The 27,518-nt window shown below is 40.7% G+C and overlaps 1 protein-coding gene across 2 annotated transcripts; it reads right to left on the bottom strand.

The window, feature by feature from the left end:
- Positions 1-9: 9 nt before the first annotated feature.
- On the bottom strand, positions 10-27,518 carry LOC126337028 (nuclear cap-binding protein subunit 2). Of its 2 annotated transcripts, XM_050001309.1 has the most exons (5): positions 27,441-27,504; positions 27,218-27,317; positions 5,872-6,053; positions 5,369-5,507; positions 10-529 (listed from the first exon to the last, which is right to left on the bottom strand). In XM_050001309.1, the coding sequence occupies exons 2-5, from the start codon at positions 27,275-27,277 to the stop codon at positions 413-415; spliced, it is 498 nt and encodes a 165-aa protein (XP_049857266.1). In that variant the 5' UTR covers positions 27,278-27,317; positions 27,441-27,504; the 3' UTR covers positions 10-412. The 2 variants fall into 2 exon arrangements, with proteins under 2 accessions (XP_049857266.1, XP_049857265.1); XM_050001308.1 differs by having other exon boundaries at positions 27,218-27,518.

Genomic DNA, 27,518 nt, shown 5'->3' with positions numbered 1-27,518 from the left:
TAGACAAGATACAGTACACAGTAACAATATTTGTTTTTTATTTGGGTAAAGCTGAATTACTGGCATCAGAGTCTACGACACTACACACTTTTCTATATGAATCAAATATGAGCTCTACAACAAATGATGAGAAAATCTGGCAATATTTCCTGCCAACTTTTATTTACACTATTAATGAACAGGAAGCACAAAGGAAATAATTTTAGGAAAACAAATGAAATATGTATATTTAAATTATGTTGTACAAAGTTGTCAAAATACTGATGCAAATCTGCTTACAGTAAGGGCACTCAGTGGTCCAGTTAGATCATTTTGTGATGCAGCTGAAAGTCCTTTTACATTCTCAGTACACATCACTAAATTCTCACAAAATTATCTTTGTTCCATACACTTGAACAAGAAATTTCATATTTTACCGCGCAAAATCATTTATATCTTGTACTGGTGTTGACATGGATGCCTTTTGCTGTATTATCTTCCCGTAACCACCACGTCCACCATCATAATCTGTACGGTATTCGTCTCGCACCTGCAGAAAGAAATGTATAAGAACATTTACAAATTTTCTCAACATAGAAGAATAATCTATTAACTATTTCCACTGGCTCTCATTCACACTTATCTTAATCCTTTTTCCCCCCCCCTAAGGTAAGTCTTTCCGCTCCTGGGATTGGAATGGCTCCTTACCCTCTCCCTTAAAATCCACATCCTTTCATCTTTCCTTCTCCTTCCCTCTTTCCTGACGAAGCAACCGCCGGTTGCGAAAGCTCGTAATTTTGTGTGTGTGTTTGTGTGTTACTTTATTGTGCCTGTCTAACGGCGCTTTCCCGCTTGGTAAGTCTTGGAATCTTTGTTTTTAATATATAATCATGTACCAATATTAATTTGAAATTGTGCTGGTAATTATTCTTTTCATTCATGCATCAGACATTAAAAAATGTTTCCGACACTCAGAACATCTGTGAAATATAGGAGCACATCCCTTCTTACTGTTCTCAAAACCATAATACTGAAAGTCTACTTTAACACTTTTTCTTTTTAAAGTTACATGTGTCAAAACTGCACACTGCTGAAAGAGGAACATATTTGAACATTATCAGCAATTTCACTTGCAACAGTTTTAAATAATCACATTCATTTATTTCAGGGGGTACACTGAGAAGTCCAATTAAGTTCTCAGCAATTACTGCCCAGACATTCACCAAAACTCTTTCCTGGAGGGATTAAATACTGTGCCTTTCTTAAAAATAGTCTCATCCTTAAAGATCATAAAGTAGAGGTAATACCAGGTCAATTCAATGTAAAACTAACATTTTTAACTCAACCATCTCAGATTTCTTTCAGATTTGGCACTTTCAATGATCCAGATAAGAGATGGAAAACTAGCAGTTTTCAGAGGTATAGGACAATTGTCAAGCAAGTTACAGGTCTGCAAAGTTAGGAAATTGCATGAAAGTTACATGCATATGTCTCAGCAGAAATGACTGATTATGGTTCTAATCTTGATACAGGAAAGAAACTTGTATAACTGAAAAGCTAATGATGAAAAGCTTACACTGAAATAAAAGATGTCAAGTTTCTAAGAATTTTCGCACTGAAGGTCACTGACCATAATCTTTGACCTTCAATATCTCAGAACACTCCATCTTCAAAGTCTTTGAGGGAAAAAATATTGCATTGTTATAAGATACTACTGTAAACATTGTAAATATCAAGACAGCACACCAAAGGCATCATATCTAAAAATTTATTTTGTCTACATCACTACAATAATAAAATGCAGTTAGCAAGCACATGTCTGTTTTTTCCAGAGCAACAGACAATAGCAGTCACTATTATTCTGACAACTTGGTGAACATTTTTTTTCCTTCTGTAAAAAGTCAATCAGAGAAACTTTTATTTCAATCAATATTCATTAGTTTGTGTGCAGTGTACATGTGATGTAAAGTAGTGTTCAGTAGCAGTTTGTAAAAAATGGATTTCAGGTCCAAATTGTATTGTTGCAATTTTTGTAAAGATAAAGGCCTTGCAAGTACTAAGAACTTGAGGAGTATTCAAGAGTGGATGGTAAACAAGTGTCCCAATGTACTGCTATGTGGAAAAAATTTGCAGCAAACACAGAAAGCAAATACTACAAAACCCAGAAGCCCCAGCAGGTGTTGCTTCATCTGTTTTACGTACTTCCAGAAAATATGTTAAGTGATGAAGAACCAACATTGGATCTGGCACTGGATTCTTTAAATAAAGGATACCTCAGTGTTGGAGCATACTTGTGTGTACAACAGCAAAAAGAAGAGCATGGAAGGGGGGAAAAAACATTGAGAAAGACAAAACATAGCTCAGCTGAAAGACAAGTTTCACAATACAGACTGCATATGTGACAAAACACAAAATGTAATAGTACTTCCAAAGAGCTTGAGTACAAGGAAACCCATGAAAAAATTTTCCTCTTAGACATCAAGTTATGAAGACTGACCGAAACAATTAGTAACAGATCATAGCATATATTAGTGACACTACATCCAAAGCCAGTTAAGACATTGTGTGGAAAAACCATTCATCATGTGCATGATTTTTACTGTGATCATAAAGCCGCATGATACCAGGAAGAAAAGACTATGTACCTGTGAAAGAAAACAGAATTACAGTACATAATCAGAAGCAGCTAGTGTTGCACGATCTTAGGAATTGTATGCATATTTCAAAGACATGTATCCAGATGTACATAGTGGATTATCAAAATTTTGAGAGTTGCAGCCAAAGCACTGTACTCTTGCCTATGCCTTTAACAAAATGCAATCATACAATTCCAACAAGCTTCTTAGGTGCATGTCCGTATTGTCCAAGTTCAGCAAGACTGACTGAATGCACTGACAAAATTACATGTCAGTGTTCATTAACTACCGGCAGAGCAGTTCTCGAGACTGCAACAAAATCAACAGAAATTTCACTGAGGTTTTTGCATTGAGTTTCAAACAACTCCTACGACACCCATTTATCTTCCAGCACGATGAACTCAAAGTAAGCAAATATCTTATTTGTGATTTTGTAGAGAATTATTGCTTCAGCATTCTGGACAAAGTTGAGGGATTTCATTGGAATGATTCTCATGTTACTCTTCATCTACTTGTAGCTGAATTATTCCTTCACCTTTCAGAATGAGGTACAGGTATTTCATTGGAACGGTTCTCGGGTTACAATCCAGCCATTTGTAGCTTACTACTGAGGTGCAGACACAAATTAAACACACCATATGTCATATGTGGAAATATCTGTCTTCAGCATGATAAAGTGTGTGTACAGCAATACCCCCCCCCCCCCCCCCAGCACATGACAAAGGACCTTATGATGGGGTTGTATGGACTGCAATGAGATTGGCCACACTGCCACCCTGAAGCAACCTCAAGAAACCAGTAATTAATTTTGACACCACAACATTGATCCAGTGGTGCAAAGGGAATATTTGTTCATGTGTCTTTGCCTATATATTGGCTACCCATCATGATAAAGAGATTGCCAAATTGAAACAATGTTTCAAGAATACAAGTACAATTCCAGGTAAACCTAGTGTAATTTCTATTAACAAAGGTATACTACAAACAAATAAACATTATGCTTCTTTGGTGAACAAGAAAGAGTCAATGATTGCTTTGGTGAATGAAACGCTGTTAGCAGACATACATGGATTTGTTGCCTGTGAGTATAACACTCATTGGTGGGTTGCGTATGTCTTACAAACTTAACAGATGACATGCAGGTCTGCTTTTTTGAATCCAAACAGACCATGACCATCTCCACCATTTGAATTTTCTGCCAAACCAGACAACTGGGTTATCTGAAAATGTGACATTCTCACAAGACTGGATCCAGACCTACAAACTTGGACATACACTCTGCCTGTATCAGATCTGATGAATATTAACAATATAGTTGGAGACTTGTGAAATGAGGTGCAACCACTTTGTATTGCCTCTATTGAATCTACACTGTAAGTGATTTATAATATCAGTGCAACAATAGGGGTAATATTTTTGTAGAAGATTACCTCTTGATTTTATTTTTTACTAATTTGTGTTTCATATTTATGTGCTACTCTCCGCATTTTGATAGTGTACAAATGCTGACAAATTTTTGGGAGTGATGCCTTTGGTGTGCCATCTTGATAATCACTATTTTATAGTAGCATACTGGAACAGTAAAACTTAAAGGGAAAACTTTTAGAAACTCGTCGTGTTGCATATCAATGTAATGTTCTTCTCTAACTTCTCAATGATACAAGTTTCACTGCTGTGTCTGGATTAGAACCAGAATTCTGTTGAGACAGACATGTACATTTCACACAATTTCTCAACTTTACAGACCTGTAACTTTCTTCACAATTAACACATACCTCTGAAAATTTATATTTTTCCATCTCTTATCTGAATCATGGATGCATCAAATTTGAAAGAAATCTGAATGAGTCAGGTTAAGTGCTGCACTGAATTGACATGGAATTACCTGTAGGGAAAAGTCACATTGCTGGGATGCTGGCACTGCCTTAGGCATATAAATTGGCTGACCTTAGACAATCTGCTTTCAAAGATTGGACCTTCTGAGCATAGTGACAATGTAAATATTTTCCTTTGTGACATTCAAAGCAAGCAGATGAGTGAGCTCATGATCTGTAGATGGTTGAAGGAATTTTTCCAAAATGTTCTTCTTCAACTTCCCGAGTCCTCTCCATCCTTCCTCATCCTGTATTACCTTTTTCAGTACAAACATGCACTTTCTGTTGTTTGGAAATGTTCAGCATACCACCTTCTCATGCCCTCAGCACTTTTCCCCTTGCTCCATAAGCAATGTGAATATCATCCAGATTGTCTGTGTTCCTGTTCATGGTGACTACATGATACACCACATGGCAACATGTGTGTGTGTGTGTGTGTGTGTGTGTGTGTGTGTGTGTGTGTGTGTGTGTGTTAGAGAGAGAGAGAGAGAGAGAGAGAGAGAGAGAGAGAGAGAGAGAGAAGACTTGACTTAGAGAGGCACACTTAAAGCAGAAAATAGGAGATAAAGGTTATGAGATATGGCATGAGGAAGACTTTGGCAGTTGACGTAACATAATGACAAAGTTAAGATAATAAGTAATTCTGGAAACATTACATACAAGGAAGCTTTCTTCTTTTACATCACAGACCACCTAAAATTAGGAAAAGCAATAGACATCTTTAAACAACAGATTTAACAATAGATCATGCACATCAATGACAATCCTACACTTATTTCTCCCATATAATCCACTATCACCCTGAAAAAGTGGTAGTTTATGCTGCTTCTTAGCAGTAAATATACTAAAAGGAGATTATAGTACCAGTCACTAACTTACCTGCCCTCCAGTCTTTCCTCTACCATACTGACGCCCTTCAACAAAGCCTGCATCCCAATCAGTACGAATGATACGGTCATCAAGGCGTGTACCATTAATGTATCTCATACAACCCTCAGCATCAACACGAGAATAGTATCTGAGATCGTCAAGGAAACAGAAATCAAGCTACGTTTACACACAGTACAGTATCTGACATGTTACTCGACTGAAGAAAAGCAAAAATAATACGTGGCTCTCACTTTATTTGGAATTTTATAATTTTGATGAATTCAAAACAAAAATTGGTCAACTGTTATTGTGTTTTCTCATTTTTATGACACACAATTTGAACAATCACATACTGTGCTGAAGTGTACTTTTTGACCACCGACTGATACAAGAAAAGATATCAAGACAGCATTACATTCAAACTTCCTCAACAACTATAAATGAAACAATTTGTGTAATGTTTGCAAATGTTTCATACTTGTCCTACTACTAGGTGTTACTCAAAAGGATACTCAACGAAACAAAATCCACATGGTGTTTTCTTATACTTGTCAAGACCCATGATAATTCTTTTCACATCTCCACATTTTGAGAATAGCTCATATATTTGTTCTTCAGTGGTGTAGAAAGAAAGATTACCAACATAAAGAGTTGATGATGTCCGTAGAAGTCTTTCCTGCTCACCTCTTGAGCCCTGAAATAATGACAAGAGGGAATATGTAACACAAAAGATACAGTAATTAATTTTAACCTCGTATAAATATCTAAAACAAGAAAATCTGTTGACACATATCTAGAAATTAATGTTTAGTTTTATTTCTTTTTACTTAAAGTTTAGCTCTAAACTAAGAAACAGCAAAAATAAAGATAAGGAAGTATAACATGACACATATGTATGTCATGTTTTACTTCCTTATCTACTACTAGGTGTTACTCAAAAGGATACTCAACGAAACAAAATCCACATGGTGTTTTCTTATACTTGTCAAGACCCATGACAATTCTTTTCATATCCCCACACAGCACAAAAGCAAATGTGTAACTCACTGACATGTAAGTGGCATGCAGCTCAACGTGTCTGTCTGCCTTTCATTTGAGATGCTATAAGTTTGAAAATAACTTTATGTGATGGCACACATTTACAACACTGACTAGGTGCTTGCAGTGATACTGCCACAACAGTGTAGCAATTATTGTTAAAAGAAGAGGGGTGACAGATGATGGACACAAGGAAGGAAGGAAGATTGGGTTTAACATCCCATCAACGTCAAGGTCAAAAGAGATATACTGCAAGCTTGTATTTTGTCAAGGATAGGGAAGGAAACGGGTCGTGTCCTTTCAAAGGAAATATCCTGGCATCTGCCTAAAGTGATTTATGGAAATCATCGAAAACCTAAATCTGGATGGCCGGGCATGGGTTTGAACTGTCATCCTCCCAAATAGACTGATGATGAGAGCATATGTGAGTACTACCTTTTGAAACCATTCCTTCTTTATCCGGAAACCAATAACTGTAACTGTAGCATACCGGCAGGCAGAAATAATGTATTTCTGGCCATTAAAGTGGCCTTATTTTTACATGCCATCGTATCTCAGTCAAGTTTTTGCTATTTAAAGTTCAGTGAACAGAGTTTATGACATAAAATTCCTGTTTGATTTGAAGCAGCACATACATTCATTCACATTTTTTGTCTTATTCAGCACACCTGTCAACCCATCTTGTTTTTTTCGACCTATTTTTTTGCCAGCACCATTACAGAAAGAGAGCACACATGTGAAACCCAATCGCAACTGTGATTCAGGATACAGCTGCACTTAGAGGCCATAGGAGAAACATCGAAATGCACCACCTACAGAGAATAGGCACAGTCATCTTGATGATGATGAACTTCAATTAATGGGGGAAACCATTATCCATTACCAACATAGCATAGAATTTTTTTGCATTAATAATAAGAGTCTTCTACCCAATAAAATATTTTCTTGTGACTAGTCACAGTTCCTGCTAAACACACAAAATTACCATTTTGGCTGTTCTGCAAGTATCTTACACTGTGTAGTTAGTAAAGACAAAAATAACCCACACATCCAAATCACCTAAGCCCCCTCCAGCCAGATTTATTTTGAATATATTTACAACAAGACACTACGCTCATTAAAAGTACAGTGAGTTATTGAGTGGCGAATTAAACACATCAGGGCCACACAACACAATTGAGACTGTGTACAACTGCAAGGCTCACAAGCATACACACATGGGGGAAAAAACACCCACACGACACACCAAGTTCTGCAAGTGCCAGTCACCTTTCCACACCCATATGAAAATCACAACATGCTCAGATCACACATCAGCTAATAATGGAGTAGATGTTTCACTAATATGTATGAGATCTGCGACAGGTCATTCAACAACAAGTGAACCAGTTTTAGAAGTGGCTTATGTGTCTACCATTTCCAAATGTTATAAAATTTTATGGGTTGGTTGCATAATGTTTTGGATGGATACGCACAAAGTTTCAGCTCAGTACATCCTTTGGTCACTTCTACAGCTTCTTAAGATATGGGTGCCCTCTGCACGAACACACACGCCCCCCCCCCCCCCCCCCCCACACACACACACATACGCACACACTAAAGTACCATCTTCGGGTAACTTTTATAAAAGGCAATCTTAACTTAAAAGCCCTGTCTTTATGTACCAAAATAATTTTTTGTGCTCAATAAGAATATATTAATGATTAGTTTTTTTAATTCATCTGGTGACAGGTGTACCACTTCAACAATTGCAGAAAATTTAGTATGCAAGTTTAATTACTAATTTTTAACCAGCCATAAATCACAATTTTATGGATGGATTTTGTATAATCATCTGTTCTGTCAAAGTACAAGGGGTGATCATAAGGTAATGAGAATTTCTGATTTTCTTAAGGGATCTTTCTTTATTCATCAACATCAACTTTCTGCCTTTCAAAGCAATCCCCCTAACGAATAAAACAGTTGTGCCAGTGCTTTTTCCAATCTTGAAAGCACTTCTGGAACTCACATTCCGCTATGGTGTTAGCTGCTTCAGTGATCCTGTTTTTATCCCATCAATGGTGACAAAATGACATCCCTTCATAGCTTTCTTCAGCCCTAAGAATAGAAGTAAGCCATAGTGAGACATGTCAATGAATTCGGTGGGCTGAGGCAACATAAAGGTTTTGTTTTCCCCAAAAAATCATGTACAAACATTGAGGTATCAGAGGGAGCACTATCAAAAAGCAATTTCCATGAAAGGGATTGGTACAATTCTAGCCATTTTCTGCAGATTGCTTCATGCCAATGATGCATAACTTCCCCAGACCGCATGACCATGAGGCAGGAACCTACAACACATTATCCCATTGTAATCAAAGAAATTAGTGACAAGAACCTTCACATGTGATCAAACTTTTCAAATTTTTCTTAGTCTTGGTTTTTCTGGCATCTTGCCTCGGAGAGCCTCGGTTTCATCATCATTCCCATGTACCCATGTTTCTTCTTTAGAAGTTGTGGATTGTTGACGACTTTATTCAGGATTCCTGAACAAAGCATACAATTTTAGAACAAACTTTAGTTTCATGCAAAAAAATTGCTGGCTTGAGCCAAAGGACATGCCAACTTAATTAACAACCCCTCTGGTGGTGATTTCATAGATTCACTTTCTTTACTTCTCCACATTGTCATCAGTAATTGATGTGCTACGACATTCAGGTTGGTCATCATCTTCAAACACCTTCTCGACTCTCTTTAAAACATTTTTTTGTCTTACTCATGGCAGATTTGCAAAAGCTATAGTTAACAGTTTGAATGCAGAGCAGCACTTTATTGCATTTTTCAAGCAAAATTTAATGCAAATTCTTCGATCTATATTTTCTCAAAGTAAAAATTTGCCTACCACTCAAAAGGATACATCAGGAACATTTGTATGAACAAGATTTAAAAATCAGATGTATAAAGCAAGTGAAATTAGAAAATTTCCATAACTTTTTGATCACACCTCGTATATGCCCCTGCAAAATTGATGGAAACCTTTTGGGGAATCAAATTCCAGTTGTACATTTTTTTAATCTTTTTTATACTCTAAAATGAGTATTCTTTAAACTTTAGGCAGTATATGGTTTAATTTCAGATCCTTGTCTGCTTGTGGATGAAAAATATCGCTCAAAGTTAATAGTTTCCATACTCAGAGTTATTACTTTCCATACACAAGGAAGGAAGATTAAGGTTTAATGTCTCTTCAGACATTGAAGTCATTACAGATGAAGAACATGCTCAGAATGCTTCAAGGATAGGGCACAAAATTGTCCATGCTCCTTCGAAGGAACCATCCTGGCATTTGCCTGGATTGACTTAGGGAAATTATGGGAAACCTGGATGGCCGGATGCGGATTTGTACTACTGTCCTCCAGAAAGCAAGTCCAGTGTGTTAATTAGTGCGCCACCTCATTTGGCTTTTGAGACAATGTATAAGCCAATGTGTGACATTAACAAATAAAAAGAAAGAAAAATCAGGTAGATCTGCTTCTAAGCCTATAAAAACAAAGCAATAAAACAAATGAAAATCCTTGCCAATTTATGGATGAAATTACCCCAAAAGTTTTGTAAATTACTAAACTCTTTTTGCAATATTATTAAATTGTTAAAATATTGCCAAAATGTTTTTATACCACCATTGAAGGAATACATATTTTCCATGAATTGTCAGTTGCTCTCTGGTTTTTATCTTATTATCAGCTTTCTTTTAGAAAGTTTTATGACTAAACTTATTTGTTTCCTTTCTTGTTTTGTGAAATGTACAAAGAACTTCCTGGTACTTGTTTCCTCCAGTGCTCAAGTTGGCACAGGCTGTCCTAAGACTGCATCATTTTACTATTTTAAGAGTTAGCTAAAGCCACCAAAACAAATATCATTGTTGGACAAATTACTTTTAAAACTCAGATCTGGACTTGACTCTAGAGAATTTGACCAAATTTAGGCATAATGCCCACTTCTGATAAAATTTCAATTTCTATAAAATACCTGGTGTAATCCATTTGGGGAAAACAAACTGACATTTCTTGTGTTGACATGTTGAAACTGTTAACTAATACTGCTTTCACGTCTGGCTGCAGGCAAAAATTGATCATAGACAACAGCAGTCTCAGGATGAGTAACAATCAATGTCTACTGATTACGTGGATGTAGTTGTTGCTTGCTACACAGTGATTACTCCACTAGCATCTACTGGACATTTGCCTTTAAATCTTCAATGAATTAGCAGACTGACACCAAGGCTACAACACCAGCTGCTGAAGTGAGCTCCTCCACTGATGATGTGGGAACAAAAATGATGAGGGAATATCAGAAATTTAAGGATACAGACATTTTAGTAGTTTAATTTCTCATGGCTGGGGTGCACAATCCTGTAGAACCTCTTAAAGGACGTTATATTCACCACTGACTGTAGAAATTATTTATTTCACAATTGCAGTTTTCAGCTTTGGGTAATTTTCAATTGGTACTATAAAAGATAACAGAATACAAAAATTAAGACAAAGTGTATATAACATTCTGTGCTTCATTTTTTCATTCTTTTAGCTTTAGCAATAAGACTTGAAAATGGTGAATATGATGTCCTTTAAAAATTTTTAATTGTTGTTTTCGTCTTCTTCTTCTTCTTCTTCAGTCCAAAGACTGGTTTGATGGCTCTCCATGCTACTCAATCCAGAGCAAGCCTTTTCACCTCCGGATAAATATTGGAACTTATATCCTTCTGAATCTGCTTACTGTATGCATCTCTTCATCTCTATCTACAATTTTTACTCCCTTAAATTTCCTTCCAATGCAGAATTGGTGAACCCTTGATGTCAATGGTGATCTAATCTGGCCGTGTCACAAATTTCTTTCCTTGCCAATTCTTTTCAGCACCACCTCATGAGTTATGTGATCTACCCATCTTAGCTTCATGATTCTTCTGTAGCACAACATTTCAAAAGCTTCTATTCTCTTCTTGTCTAAACTGTTTGTCATCCATGTTTCACTTCCATAGATGGCTACACAGCACACAAATACTTTCAGAAAGGTCTTCCTGACACTTAAATCTGTACTCTATATTAACAAATTTATTTTCTTCAGAAACACTTTTCTTGCCATTGCCAGTCTACATTTTATATCCTCCCTACTTAGACCACCATCAGTTATTTTGCTACCCAAATAGCAAAACTCATCTATTACTTTGTCTTTGTCATTATTCTAATCCCCTCAGCATCGCCTTGTTGTATTTGACTGCATTCTATTATTCTCATTTTGCTTTTGTTGATGTTCATCTTTTATTCTCCTTTCAAGGCAATGTCCATTCCGATCAACTGCCCTTCCAAGTCCTTTGCTGCCTCTGACAAAATTACAATGTCATTGGCAAACCTCAAAGTTTTTATTTCTTCTCCCTGGACTATAATTCCTACTCCAAATTTTTCTTTTCTTTCCTTCACTGCTTGTTCAATACACAGATTTAATAATAACTGGGATAGGCTACAACCCTGCCTCACTCCCTTCTCAACCACTACTTCCCTTTCATGCCCCTCAACTGCAATCTGGTTTCTGTACAAACTGTAAATAGCCCTTTGCTCCCTGTATTTTATCCCTGCCACCTTCTGAATTTGAGAGTATTCCACTCAACATTGTCAAAAGCTTTCTCTAAGTCTACAAATGCTATAAACACAGGTCACCTTCTCTTAACCAATCTTCTAAGATAAGTCACTGATCTTCCCCAAGGCTAACTTCTACCAGTTTCTGTAAAAAGGCCAACTTCTACCAGTTTCTCTAAAAGTTTGTGTTAGTATTTTGCAACTATGGTAATTCGGTAACATTCACACCTGTCAGCACCTGCTTTCATTGTAATTATTATACTTTTCTTGAAGTATGTGGGGTAGTCGCCTATCTCATATTCACTGAAGAGCCAAAGAAAGTTGTACACATGCCTAATATCGTGTACGGCTCCCGCGAGCATGCAGGTCCATAAGAGTTTGAGGGGTTGGAGAAATCTTCTGAATAGCAGTCGCATTGTCCTGGTGGAATTGCCCAAGTCTGTTGGAACGCACAATAGACATGAATGGATGCACGCGATTAGAAAGGATGCTTACATATGTGTGTCATCTGTCAGTCATGTCTAAATATATCAAGGGCCCCATTTTACTCCAACTGCACACGCTTCACACCATTACAGAGCCTCCACCAGTCTTGAACAGTCGCTGCTGACATTCAGGGTCCATGTATTCACGAGGTTGTCTCCATACGCGTACACGTCCATCTGCTCGATACAGTTTGAAATGAGACTCGTCTGACCAGGAAACATGTTTCCAGTTATCAAAAGTCCAATGTCAGAGTTGGCGGGCCCGGGCGAGGCATAAAGCTTTGTGTCATGCAGTCATCAAGGGTACACGAGTGGGCCTTCAGCTCCAAAAGCTTATATTGATGGTGCTTCATTACATGGTTCATACAGACACTTGATGGCCCAGAACCGAAATCAACAGCCATTTGCAGATGGGTTGCACTTCTGTCATGTTGAATGATTCTCTTCAGTCATTGGTTGCATTCTTGGCAGATCTTTCTCCGGCCACAGCGATGTTGATTTGTTGTTTTAACATATTCCTGATATTAACAGCATACTCGTGAAATGGTCATGCAGGAAAATCCCAACTTCACTGCTACCTCAGAGATGCTTTATCCCACCGCTTGTGAGCTGACTATAACACCACGTTCAAACTTGCTCAAATCTTGATAACCTGCCATTGTAGCAGCAGTAACTGATCTAACAACTGCACCAAACACTTGTTGTCTTGTACAGGCATTGCCGACCACAGCTCCATATTCTGCCTGTATGCATTACTTTGGCGCTTCAGTGTAGCTTGCACACCAGATAGAAGAGTTTTGTCATGGCTGGCTCTCCTTAGACTATCAGTAGTTCTGATGGAATGTCGTCTACTCCTGGGGCCTTGTTTTGACATCAGTCTTTCTGTGCTCTGTCAAATTCTTCTCGTAGTATCATATGTCCCATCACACCTCCAACTACGCCCTCTTCCATTTCTGTAACAGTGCCAGAGTTCAGATCCGCTATATACTCCTCACACCTTTCTGCTTTCCCTTCTTTGCTTAGGACTGGTTTTCCATCTGAGCACTTGATATTCGTACAGCTACTTCTCTTTTCTCCAAAGGCCTCTTTGATTTTCCTGTAGGCAACATCTATCTCTTCCCTAGTGATAACACACTTCTACATCTTTACATTTGTCCTCTAACCATTCCTCCTTAGCCATTTTGCACTTCCTGTCAATCTCATTTGCATGCTTGATTTGCTGCATTTTTGTATTTTCTCCTTTGATCAATTAAATTCAATATCTACTGTGTTATCCCAAGATTTCTACTATGTCTTGTCTTTTTACCTATTTGACCTTCTGCTGCCTTCACTATTTCATCACTCACAGCTACCAGTCTGTTTTCTGAAGTATGGAAAGTTCTAGCTGAAAATTATGAATTATATAGGAATAAAGGCGACGACTCACTGACAGGCAGAAGCACTATGTCGTCAATAGGCACACAAACAAAGGTACAGAGCTCGGCTCTTTCAGAATGCACTTACTTTTTCTAGCTGTAGGAAAAACACACCCACTCTTTTCTAACCTACCTACCCCGTTAAGAGATTTAACATTACATGCTTTCATCCATAGAACACCAGTTTTGTATGTCTTAACGACATCCTGATGAATAGTCGCCACCTGGAGATCCGAATGGGGGCTATTTTATGTCCAGAATATTTTACACAAAAGAATGCATTCATCATTTAACCATTGGTAGAGCTGCATGCCCTTCGAAAAAAATATGGCTGCAGATTACCCTTGTTTCCTGCCATTCACAGACCTAGCACAGCAAATCCATTTTAGTCGATGTTACAAGGTCTGATCAGTCAATAACCCACTCTAGGCACTGCAGCTACTGAAAAGGCTGCTGCCCTTTTGCAGGAACCACGGGTTAGTCTGGCCTCTCCACAGACACCCCTTCATTGTGGTTTCACCTACTGTACAGCTAACTGTATCACTGAGGCTGCATGCGAGCCACCCCACCAGTGGCTGGTCCACGGTTCATGGGTAAGATATCCTAAGGCAAAGTCAATACAACATCAACTGAATACACAATGTTAACTATGAAATGAAATATAACTATGTTTACATTGTAGTCACCTTTCACAAGTCTCAATTAATGAGCTAAAAATGAAATTGCATTATTCAAGTCATTCGAAGACAGTTCAAATATTGACCCTGGTCCTAGCAGCTGGAGTATACAACAAACAGCAAAATAATTAAGTGTTTCTGCGAGAATGGTGAAGTACTCAAGAAAGCTTAAGATGGGGGCCAGCATCTTGACAAGAACCTGCAAAATGGATGGGAAAAAGACTAGAATCAATGATAAGATCAAATAGAAAATCCTCACGATCTTAGAAGATGAATCTTTACCTTGGTTGTGGTCCGACAAAAATGATGACCTAGCAGTAAGAGTGGATGGTGAAAATTTCATAAGCAGAGATACCTAATAGTTTGTAACCTGAAAGAAATGTTCAGAGCCTATTGTGAGAAACAAGGCAGTGAAATGAGCATTTCATAATTTTGTGAACTGAGACCAAGGTTGTGTATTACAGTGAATGCTACTGGTATGTGCTCAGTTTGTGTCAGCACATCAAAATGCCAAACTGATGTTGGCTGAAACACTTGTCAAGGAAGATGACTACAAGGAACTAATCAAGATCTGCTTGAAATAAAAAGACTGCATGCTGCACTATACATACAATGCCCTAGACAACCTGAAAACTCATTTGGTAGATGTTTTCATAGAATATGAGCCAAAATAAATAATACAATAGGAACAGTGGGTTCATACTGATAAGGACACACTAGGTACACATCTTGCAACTGTAGAGGAGTTTATAGAGGTACGGTTCTAAGAATCCATTGCCTGAAAAGCCATCATTTCGTTTCAAAACCCCGAAGTTCATATCTGAGAGCATCTAAAAGAAAATCTTGGAAATGGTGAAGTGGTAATTTTGACAGATTTTGCTGTTCATTTGTCGTTCAAGATACTGTTCTAGGTTTCATTGGGGGAACAGCCAACACACACTACATTCCTTTGGTGGTAAAGAATTACAGAATGTCTGTGTCTTTATTATTAGCGAGTGCCTTCATCATGGTACCAGTGCAGCTCATGCATTGATACTGAGGATGATTAACACTTACGAGTGCCTTGCCTGTTACATTACACCACAATGACTTAGTGAGGACTGCCATACACATAATATTGCGAGCAGTGCTTTCCTTTGAATTGTTATCTCTCAAGAGTGATATAGTTGTCCAGAGTGCAAGAGAAGGCAAATAAATTCTTCTAGGACATATTTCTGCCAGTTTTGTTAACAACGTGGTCTGAAAATTGAAAAAAATCTCGTCAGTTGCATATGAGACATCTCTGTTACCACACTGTCTACTTAAAGCAATACTTCTAACAACAGTTCACTCAGTGAGTGATGCAGAAATTCTTCACATTTTTGAAGTATCTGAAGATGATGATGCCCTATGAGTCTTTGACAGTGGCCCGCTTCAGTAAAATCTTCTCGGTTTACAAGTCTCCTAACTTCACATAAAACATCTTCATCAAGACGGAAAAAAGTAATCAAAAGCTTGAATGTTTTATTCAAAGTGGCGTGGCTTGTAAACTGAGATTTTATTGAATCTGCACATGATTTTAGTGATCGTTTCAATGCTGATGACACAGATGAAGATCCTACTCGCCATTTATCTGATTTAGGTAAGAAAGTTTCTGAAAACTTTATATGATATACATATTTTGTTAGCATTATGTACCTGATAAAATAATGTCATGTTATATAGATGCTCATGTTCATTCATTATTTATGCACAGACTGTTTCAAAAGTACTTTTACAAATTTTGGGGACAGTTTCCTTACACAAAAATTAGAAAAATATTCATGTAAACAGGTGTCCACAAATCTTTCATCTTCAAGTTATTAATTCAAGTTTGCAATTTAGGTGACAAACTCATCAACAAATACTCCCAGAATAAATCCTCAAAATATCCTCCTCTTGCTTCTAAAAATGCATGCATTCATCAAATCATGGGCTGTCACACCCTTTCAAATACACTCTAACGGTTTCAAATGGCTTCACAAGCTTCCATGAAGAGTTTCTGCATCTGGGTGATCGGCTGCCAATTACTTAAGGTGCTCTCAGGAATGATAATCCAAACGCTTGCAGTTGGAGGTAAGTGCAAGACCTACCCCTATGTTGTGGCAGATACCACGCAGTGCATCTTGAACAGTGAGACTGAAATGTGCTGGAGCTCCATCATGCCTACACCACATTTTTTCTACTTATTTGCAGTCATCACCTAGTACTGCTGGAAGGTATTCAGAATTAAGTCCTCATACACCGCATCTCCCCCCCCCCCCCTCCCCCCATGAACCATGGACCTTGTCGTTGGTGGGGAGGCTTCCATGCCTCAGGAGACACATATAGCCATACCGTAGGTGCAACCACAACGGAGAGTTATCTACTGAGAGGCCAGCAAACGTGTGGTTCCTGAAGAGGGGCAGTAGCCTTTACAGTAGTTGCAGGGGCAACAGTCTGAATGATTAACTGATCTGGTCTTGTAACACTAACTAAAATGGCCTTGCTGTGCTGGTACTGTGAACAGCTGAAAGCAAGGGGAAACTGGCCAAAAGTCTTGTTCCTCCTGCTACCGAACTTCACGAATTCCCACTATATCTAACTTTTACCTATCCATTTACCTTTTTAAATTTTCTAACCTACCTGCCCGATTAAGGGATTGGATATTCCATGCTCAGATGTGTAGAATGCCAGTTTTCTTTCTCCTGATAACGCTGTCCTCCTGAGTAGTCCGTGCCCGGAGATCCGAATGGGGGACTATTTTACCTCCGCAAAATTTTACCCAAGAGAACACCATGATCATTCAACCATACAGTAAAGCTGCATACCATTGGGAAAAAATCGATGTGTAACCTTGACCTCTGCTGAAATGGTTGCTGTTCATTCTAATAAAGCTGCTTCCTTTGCAACAGATTCCCAGTATGTTGAAGCACGAGCCACGACTCGTGTTCTCAAACTGATTTTTGTGTCAGTTTCCGAGGCAATGCTCAGCTATGGGTGACTTGTCGAGCTTCCTTTGCTCAATGTGTCTCTCGTGCTCGGCACAATGCTCTGCAACTGTGTGAATCGTCTGGCCTAAATAAAAGCTGCTGCACTCGCAAGGGACACAATACACACTAGGCACATGAAGAGGTATGTCGCCTTAACAGTGTGCAACACATCTTTTATCTAGGGGAGGGCCAGAACACTGGTCTCAATGCATGTCTCTGCAGTACACGACATAACTTGCTGCTCGTTGCCCCACAGTTTGGCAGGAAAGCTGCCGCTTGGCTTCTTCTGCCAAATCCACAAGGCATCCTTCTTTGGAGACACCAGAAAGCATTTGCAATGTCTCTTTGCTGCAGCCACTTTCCCTAAACATGTGCCTCAAATGCTGTAATTCAGCCTGTAGGGGGTGGCCATCAGAAATAGCTTTGACTCTGTGTATTAACATGTTCAGGACTGCTTTCTTGTGGACATGGAGGTGAAACCTAGCAGCGTTCAAATATCGATCAGTATGTGTTGGTTTCTTGCACACTGAATGTACAAGCCGGCCTCTTGCCTTCCGCTCAACTATAGCATCTAAGAACTGTAGCTTGCCTCTTTCTCCATCTTAATAGTAAACTTAATCTTGGGATGGACACCGTTCATATGATCCATGAACTGCAGCAGTGTATTTTCACAGTGAGGCCGTGTCATGGAGGTGTCACTGATGTACCTAAGAAAGCAAGATGGACACAACACCACAAAGTTCAGAGCCTGCTTGTGACAGTGCTCCAGTTAGAAATTCGTGACTGCAGGAGAAAGTGGTGAGCCCATTGCTGTGCCACCCGTCATTTCATAATATTTGTTGTGGTACAAGAAGTATGTTATCGTTAGAACATAGAGAACAACTTGATTACAGGTGGGAATTGTTGGGTAAAAAGATACAGCGTGTTTTGTACTGGCACCCCCCCCCCCCCCCCATAAAAAGTGACACCACGTTGAGAGTAACCATTACATAATTTTGACCTATTTTCTTTTTCTTGAGTGTTTCAACAAATGTCTGCATGTGTACAACATGTTGTTCAAAATGACCCGATTGTGGTGCTAATAATCCTGCTAGATATTTTGCCAGCCTGTAGGTGGGCGAGCTGATTGCACTAACAATGGGCCTAAGAGGAACATGTCCCATATGTATCTCGGCAGTTCATAAAGCCTGGGAGGTTTGGCAGTATGAGGCATTAATTTCTTCACCACTTCATCTGGTAAACCAGATTTTTTTACTAACTTCCCTGTCTTCTTGACTATGGCCTGTGTCGGACCGCGGCCGTGCTTCTGGCATGTGTCATCATTGTTGGTTTGTGGGATTCAAGGGACCAGACTATTAGGGCCACTGGTCCCTTTTTCCACGAACTTTAGACATCCACAAAGAATAAAAACAAATAATGGAGATAACATGAGACGACACAGAACAAGAAAGAGGCAGAGACGAAAAAAAGAAAAAAAAAATACATAAACAAAAAAAAAAAAAAAAAGGAATTAAAATCACACCAAGTGTGACAGTGGTTGGCCGAGCATAGAAACAAAAAATGAAAAGCCAAACACCATGAAACACACTAAAAACCCCAGTCTCAAATCGTAGGCCAAAGGCCAGACTCAACACAAAAATGACAAACACTTAGATCATGCAATAAAAACCCACTGCACAAACAAAACTCAAAACTAAATCTGCCATCACAATGTCATCTGATAAAAGTGCAGGAAGGGTATCAGGCAGCGCTAACGTCTGCCTGAGCAGAGTTAAAAGTGGGCAGTCCAACAAGATGGAGACCACCGTCAAAGCTGACCCGCTGTGACATAAATGTGGATCCTCACGGCACAATAAATAGCTGTGTGTTGTCCAGATGTGGCCAACGCGCAGAGGGCAACAGAGTCCTTGCGAGAGACCCGCAAGGAAGAGCACCACACACCGGTAGCCTCCTTTATGGCCCGAAGTTTGCTGGGCGAAGACAGGGTGCACCATTCATCACCCCACGTGCGGAGTACCTTATGCCGCAAAGCTGACCTGAGGTCACTCTCCGAGAGGCCAATCTCCAAACCTGGTGCACTGACAGCCTGTTTGGTCAGCATGTCAACACATTCATTTCCCGGGATGCCGACATGACCCGGGGTCCACACAAAGACCACAGAGCGGCCGCTAAACACTGGTCGATAGCTCATAAACTGCTCAGGGAGTCAATACAGATAACGAAGGACTCACCTGAGGAGGAACAGATATACTCTAGGGCACGAAAGATGGCGACCAGCTCAGCAGTGAAAACACTGCACCCAGCCGGCAACGAGCGTTGCTCATAATGATCCCCTAGAGTAAGAGCATAACCGACACGAGCAGCAACGATTGAACCGTCAGTATAGACATGTCAGAGCCTTGAAACACAGCAAGGACTGAAAGATAGCAGCGGCAGAGGGCCTCAGGAGAGACTGAGTCCTTCGGGCCGTGTCAAATCGAGCCGAAAGCATGGGCGAGGCGCATATCACGGGGGTATACGCAGAGGGGAAAACCTCAAGCCCAGAGAGAAGAGCTCTGATGCGAACCGCGATCGTACACCCTGACCAGGGCCACCGTTCCGGTAGATGGACGACCGACTGAGGGAACAGGAGATGATAATTGAGATGCCCCGGCAAGCTACAAACGCGTGCAGCATAAGCGGCCAGTAATAGTTGGCGACGGAATCGCAATGGAGGGACACCAGCTTCCATAAGTATGCTGTTGACAGGGCTTGTCTGGAAAGTTCCAGTAGCAAATCGGATCCCGCTGTGAAGGATGGGGTCAAGCAACCGCAATGCAGAAGATGATGCCGAACTGTAAGCCAGGCTCCCATGATCTAGACAGGACTGAATTAACACCTGGTACAGCCATAGAATGGTAGACCGATCGGCACCCCAGCTGGTGGACTCAAGCAATGAAGAGGGTTAAGATGCCACCAGCACGTCTGTTTAAGCTGCCAAATACGAGGGGGGGGGCAAGTCAACTGGATATCAAAAACCAATCCCAAAAACCGATGGGTCTCCACCACAGCAAGAGGTCCAACGTCAAGATAAAGCCATGGCTCAGGGTGAACAGTGTGTCGCCGGCAGAAATGCATGTTCCAGGTCTCGGCAGGTGAAAACTGGAAGCAATGTGCTACAGCCCAAGAATGCGCGTTGCGGATAGAGCCCTGCAGCTGCTGTTCAGCAGCTGCAATGCCAGTGGAGCTAAAGTATAGGCACAAGTCGTCAGCATACAAGGAAGTTGAGACAGACGTTCCCACCGCCGCAGCGAGCCCATTAATTGCAATTAAAAAGAGGCAAACACTTAAGACAGATTCTTGCAGTACCCCATTCTCCTGAACTCGGGATGAACTATGGGAGGCCGCAACTTGCACCCAGAAGGAACGAAGCGACAAAATTTTGTATGAAAATTGTGAGCAGACCCCGAAGACCCCAACCATGAGGTGTAGAGAGGATGTGATGTTGCCGTGTCGTACCGTATGCCTTCTGCAACCAGATGCTGATGGCGGACAAAGGCCATATGGATGGCAGACTCCAGGCAAACCAGACTATCGGTGGCAGAGCAGCCCTTACGAAACCAACCCTGAGACAGAGCCAGAAGGTCCTGAGACTCAAGTAGCTTAATCAACCTCTGGCTCACCATGCATTTGAGCAACTTGCAAAGCATGTTGGTGAGGCTAATGGGGCGGTAGCTGTCCACCTCCAGTGGGTTCTTGCCAGGTTTCAACACGGGGATTACGATGCTTTCTGGCCATTGCGACAGGAACTCACCCTCAACCCAGATACGGTTGAAAAGGTCTACGAGGCGTCACTGGCAGTCCACAGAAAGGTGTTTGAGCATCTGACAGTGGATGTGATCTGGCCCGGGAGCCGTATCAGGGCAAGCGGCTATAGGGCACTTTGAAATTCACATTCACTGAAAGGAGCATTGTACGATTCAGGGTGGCACATGTGAAACGAAAGGCTCCCATGTTCTAACTGCTCTTTCAGGGAGCGGGAGGCCAATGGGTAATTCGCAGAAGTGGAACTCTGAGCAAAATGCTCCGCTAAGAGGTTTGCAATTGTATCTGAGTCAGTACAGACTGCTCCATTCAGTGAAAGTGCAGGTACACTGACGGAAGTCCGATAGCCATAGAGTCGCCTAATCTTGGCCCAAATCTGCAAGGGAGAGGTACGGAGACCAATGGTGGAGACATACCTTTCCCAGCACTCCTGCTTGCGTTAGAGAACAAGGCAGCGGGCTCGCACACGCAGCCATTTAAAGGCAATGAGGCGTGCCAATGAGGGATGCCAGTTGTGACGCTGGAGCTCCCACCTGCAATCTATTGCCGCAGTGATCTCGGGCGACCACCAAGGCACAGTCCTCCGTCGAGGGGACTCAGAAGAACAGGGAATGGTAGTAACGATGCCGGTGGTAACCGAGTAAACTACCGCATCAATGGCGTCGTTGGAAAGTGGCTCAATAGTGGCAATGGAGATGAACAAGTCCCAGTCAGCCTTATTCATAGCCCATCTGCAGGGGCGCCCAAAAGAGTGACGCTGTGGCAGTGACAAAGAGCAGAAAGTGATCACTACCACACAAGTCGTCATGCATACTCCATTGGACAGATGGTAATAGCTAGGGCTGCAGATCGAAAGGTCGATGACTGAGTACGTGCCATGCGCCACATTGAAATGTGTAAAGGCACCAGTATTTAAAAGAGAAAGGTCGAGCTGTGCCAATAATTGCTCAATGATGCTGCCTCGGCCTTTTGCCATTGATTCACCCCACAGAGGGTTATGGGTGTTGAAGTCACCCAGTAACAGAAAAGGTGGCAACAATTGGGCTATCAGTGCAGCCAGGACATGCTGCGGGACATCACCATCCAGTGGAAGATAGAGACTGCAGACAGTAACAGTCTGAGGCATCCACCTCCAAACAGCGACAGCCTCTAAAGGTGTTTGTAGAGGGACAGACTCGTGGAAAGTGAGTGAAGGACGTAGATGCAGATGCCACCAGCTATGCTCTCATAAGCTGCTCGGTTCTTATAATAACCCCGATAGCCACGGAGGGCAGGTGTTCGCGTGAAGAGACCGAGGAGGCAGACTAGGCCGCTGGATCATCTGCTGCCACCAACTCAGTACCGATATGGGAGCGACATCCACCGTGTCCGAGAGACTGGAGAGATCTAGGTCCTCAGCGGATGCCAGAATCTCCATCCCATCCTCAGACGCAGAACTTGTAGATGGCGGTGGAGTGGGTGCCACCGCAATTTCCTTGGTTCAAATGGCTCTGAGCACTATGGGACTTAACTTCTGAGGTCATCAGTCCCCTAGAAGTACTTAAACCTAACTAACCTAAGGACATGATACACATCCATGCCCGAGGCAGGATTCGAACCTGCTACCATAGCGGTCGTGCGGTTCCAGACCGTAGCGCATAGAACCGCTCGGCCACTCCGGCCGGCAATTTCCTTGGTCTTAGTAGTCTTTGATTTCGATTTCTCATGCTGTTCCTTTGGTTACCCTTGCTGTTAGAGCTTCTTTGATTCAGTCTCCGGGACTGAAGAGGACCAGAAAGCCCTACGACCAGCTACCTGGGGCTTCTTCAGCCCCTGGCGGGTTGTCTGGTTTGCCACTGGCACGCACACACGCGCACACACACACACACACACACACAAAATGATTAATTTCTTGGTGATATCAAGCCCTGTTAATTCAATAGCTGATATTTCAAAGTGTTTGTCTTCCACCCGTTGAAGCAGTTCTGCAGTAAGAGTTTGCCCTTTCATACAATGATAATACTACATGTTGGATTTTTGTGTCTCTATACCAGTGCTCAGTAGCACAAACTACTGTGCAGTTCAAAGATTTGAGCTCAACTTACAATAGTTGTATTTCATTTTTTACTGATTGCACATTTTGATGGAGGATTGTTAAGTCTGTGAAATGGCCCATGTTACTCTTTCCAATGGTTTGTTTTCCTTTGTGACACTGGTATGTGTGATATTTGAAGTGTCAAACTTTGTCTTGTGAGTGATTGTTTCAGTATTTTTTAAACTGCTGGAGATTGTCTGGATTTATCATAAAAAAGACCTACTTTTCCTACCCATGGCAACAGGTATTTGACCAAGCGAGGCCCGAGATCCACCCCCTACACTTTTACGAATCAGCTGTACCAATCTTCTCTTCCCTGCTCTGTTTAAGTGTAAGCCATGCCTAGTGAAATCCGATCTGTAGATAGTCCCGATGGGCACCAGAGCAACATGAGCAAAGTCGGCCGTCCTCAGAGCCATCCCTAACCCCGCATTCATTCGCCTCATAGCTCCATTAAGGTGACTGACCACAATCCTGATGCTGGAACAGCTCAGCAGAGTGTACATCGGTGCCATGAGTCAGAGAAGCTATCTTGTCCAGGTCACCACCTATGTCATATGACCCATCCTTGTCCAAACTGTTTCCCACCCCACCCACTATCACTAAATGGTTCTTTTTTTTTTGTAAAGGCCTTACATAAAGACCCTAAATCCTCTACCACATGACTTAGCCCTGCCTTTGGCTTGAAGATACTGGTGGCCCAGTACACTGCCCCTAAACTATCCTGTAACTGAGGGCATACACCTCGCCCATGGCTACTACCTATCAGCAGCACTTTCTTCTTCCTAACAATTTGTACATTCCTAGGCTTCTTGGCCTCAGTTGAAGTGTGCTGCACAGTACCTGATCCTCATTCTACCTGAGGCTCTTTTCCACATAACTCTGGCTGTGGTAGATACCTGTTTTTAGTGTTGTTGATAAAACTGTCAGATCGCGTTCTCTTTCTACCTGTCCTCGTATCAGCTGTCATTTCCTAACCACCCTCCTCCCCCCTATCTCCCTTGATCCATATCAGTTCCTCCCTTGCTCCCTCTAACTGTGCCTGAAGGGCACAGATTTTCCTTTCCTGTTTCCCAAGCAAAATGTTCCTGCTGCATACTCTGCAGTTCCAAGAGAGAGCCTCTTCTGTTCTCCCAACATTTATTTCTTAAACAACGCTGGACATTCTACCGAACATTAAAAAAAATGCAGATGTTTGTGAACATAAACTGTCGCTATCATTTCCCCTCCCAACAAACCACAACACATGCCTAATGATGTCATATCACCATATGCACTACTCAATTACGCATCTCTAACCACAGTCAGTCTGGTAATAGTAACGTAGAGCCACCAAAACTGTAATACAGGTTTTATGAATTTACCTTGCACTTGTAGCTCGGTTTGTTACCATCAAGATTTCAGTGGGGAAGGTGGGGGGTGGGGGGGGGGGGGGTGGGGGTGGAGGGAGGGTGCAACACTATAACACTTGAACTTGACAATCTTGTGGCTTTAGTGTGTGTAATAGGTCTGTATATGTAAAACTACACAGTACAGCAGTGGCAGCATACATTCGATTCTGCCACCACAGACATTTACAACATAACCTCACGTAAGTAACAGTGACTATGATAATTATGAAATTACAGCCTTTGCCTTAGTATATTAATGTACAAGACTGTGCCTCAAAACAAGCTAAAATTTTCCAGTAAATTGTATGGCCTCCTTATCCAGGGGGCAGAGAACAATATCACAAACATGCTCAGCAGAGACATCAATACATCATCATCATCAGTTTCATAAGTTTAATCTCAATAAGTGGGCTAAAGTGTACTTACAATGTCGGCAGCTCTTGTGTTGCATGCTGTTATGGCAATTGGTTGACATCGGTCACAGACAATATGTTAATATTATACAATAGCCAATAAGAATCACTGAATCTCATGATTTCTTTTGGCAGAAGATGCAAGTTGATTACATTTTTTTCCAATGCGGAGAGTTCCAGAATGACTTTTCCAAATTTGCTTATGAATCTTAAGGTTGATTAGTGACTGGTATATTTTTTGTAACTGGAAAAAACTAAATGTGGTGACAGACCGATCTGTAGTGAAGCCTGAGGCCTAGGTAAGGTTGTAACACCACACTATGCTTCAAAGTTGGCAAAGCCCAAAAATGGGAATGGAAGAAAACTACATGTGATGATAGTCTTACCTGTAGTGTGGTCAGAGATCTAGATTCAAATCTGATAATTTCCTTGTGAGTTGGCGAAGCCAATGACGTTCAACACAAAAGTACAATTGCTGTAAGAGACTGACGTGCAGCATAGCATGAGACATACATTCATTGCTGCAATAACATGCTTTTATTTCTTATTTCCACTTTTGCCCAAAATTCTGATTGTGATTAAATTTAACCTAATAGAACTAAATATCTGCTAACTTTATTTACGGGTCACAGGAAATTATTAGAGAGTATTCTCAATGGCTACCAATAACCGACTCATGATTTGTAATATTCAAATTTCATGGCTCAACACCCGAGTCATTAACATCTGCACACAATACAATACAACAGCTGCAGACGCAATAAGTGCACTTTTACTCAGCAAGTTTGATCCCAACTTGGTGGCAGATGACTCCAGTTCATTGTAGTGATTTCAGTGTCCACTACAACATAAAATAGAAAGAAAAACAGATGACACGTAGAAATTACTATGAGTATGTCAAAATAAAACAGCTGCCACATGGAAATTACGATAGGCATATTGACGAATGCAATACAACGAATCAGATTTTATCAGTATTGCTATCTGTCAGTATGTCAACTATTATACCCTAAAATGAACATATTTTAACTATTTGAGAATTAGAACTATGGAAGAATTTATAGGTTTTGTGAAATGATGTGGCTACAATGTGATGCTGGACCCCACCAACCCATTTGAAATGTTGGTTATTTACACTTTCAAGCATATAAATATCTTGAAATCGTTTCACAGAGGACAAATACAGACTTTTCAATCTGGACATAATATAGTACAAAATAGACAAGAAGGGGGACAGGGAGAATGGCAAGAAATTTGTTGACTTTGACATCTCACAACCATACTGTGAACACCTAAATGCGCTCATTATAAAAGAAAAACGGCTTCCAATGGAAGAAGATAACCATATGTGCACATATTATTTACTACAAAAAAGACAATCCGAAACATACTCTGATGTGGCTGTCTACGACGGACAAATAACGTAAGTATTGGCAACAAAGTGAGGTTCAGCCGAAGAGTCCAGTTCTGTCTATTTTGATTCATTGTGTCACAATAGGCACTGGAATATGCGGTGGCATTTTAATATTTTGGTGTGTGTGTACAGTTACTTTCGGTTTGTTTGTTTTTGGATGGAGACATTATTATCCTACATAAATAGTAAATACGTTTAGGAAAATATTATTTTTCATGGTTGTCGCACGTTTGTTAAGCCTACATGTGAAAAACGTGCTATTATGTGATGTTTGCATTATACCACTGGAATTGGCTCCTTGTAATACGAAGCTTGTAAATACGTGACGATGAACTTGCGTGGTTTTATAATATTACGAGATATTGAAAACCTTAGCAATATACAGAATCTGAATACTTCAGTAATTTACTGTAGCTAATAATGTGTTTACACACACACACACACACACACACGACATAGAAGAAAACACGAATAACTCTCAATAGTCATTATTGGAACATGCTTCATTCTTGTAAGATGGTGCTCAAAATTACGCACATAAATATTACCTTGAAATGTTGATCACGGTAACTACTTAGTTCTATTGATGGCGATGAAATAGAGGTCATTGCAGTTTATGTCAAATGCAAACGTCCTGCTCCACGATTCCTAAGATTTTAAATATTGTTCTTCTGAATTATTTGATGGCAAACACAGTTCCACCAAGATCAAGCACACAAATCACAACATTCACAGATAATTTATACAGTCTTCACTCTACGATATACACACCAAATCATGCTCAACATTGAAGTATCACATCACACGCCGCGTCTAATCCAAAGCTATTAGCTGGCCCTGTGGCTCTAA

This window comes from Schistocerca gregaria, chromosome 2, assembly GCF_023897955.1.
Source record: "Schistocerca gregaria isolate iqSchGreg1 chromosome 2, iqSchGreg1.2, whole genome shotgun sequence".
Classification (NCBI taxonomy): Eukaryota; Metazoa; Arthropoda; class Insecta; order Orthoptera; family Acrididae; genus Schistocerca; species Schistocerca gregaria.
This window is presented reverse-complemented; position numbering and strand designations above follow the sequence as displayed.

What these genes read in the sequence shown, in the direction of transcription:
- LOC126337028 (XM_050001308.1), bottom strand. Translation starts at nt 27,277, where the DNA reads ATGACCTCTATTTCATCGCCATCAATAGAACTAAGTAGTTACCGTGAT. An exon ending in ACCGTGATCAACATTTCAAG is followed by an intron (nt 6,054 to 27,217) that starts GTAATATTTATG and finishes TCATTATTTCAG; the next exon opens with GGCTCAAGAGGTGAGCAGGA. An exon ending in TGTGGATTTTGTTTCGTTGA is followed by an intron (nt 5,508 to 5,871) that starts GTATCCTTTTGA and finishes TGACGATCTCAG; the next exon opens with ATACTATTCTCGTGTTGATG.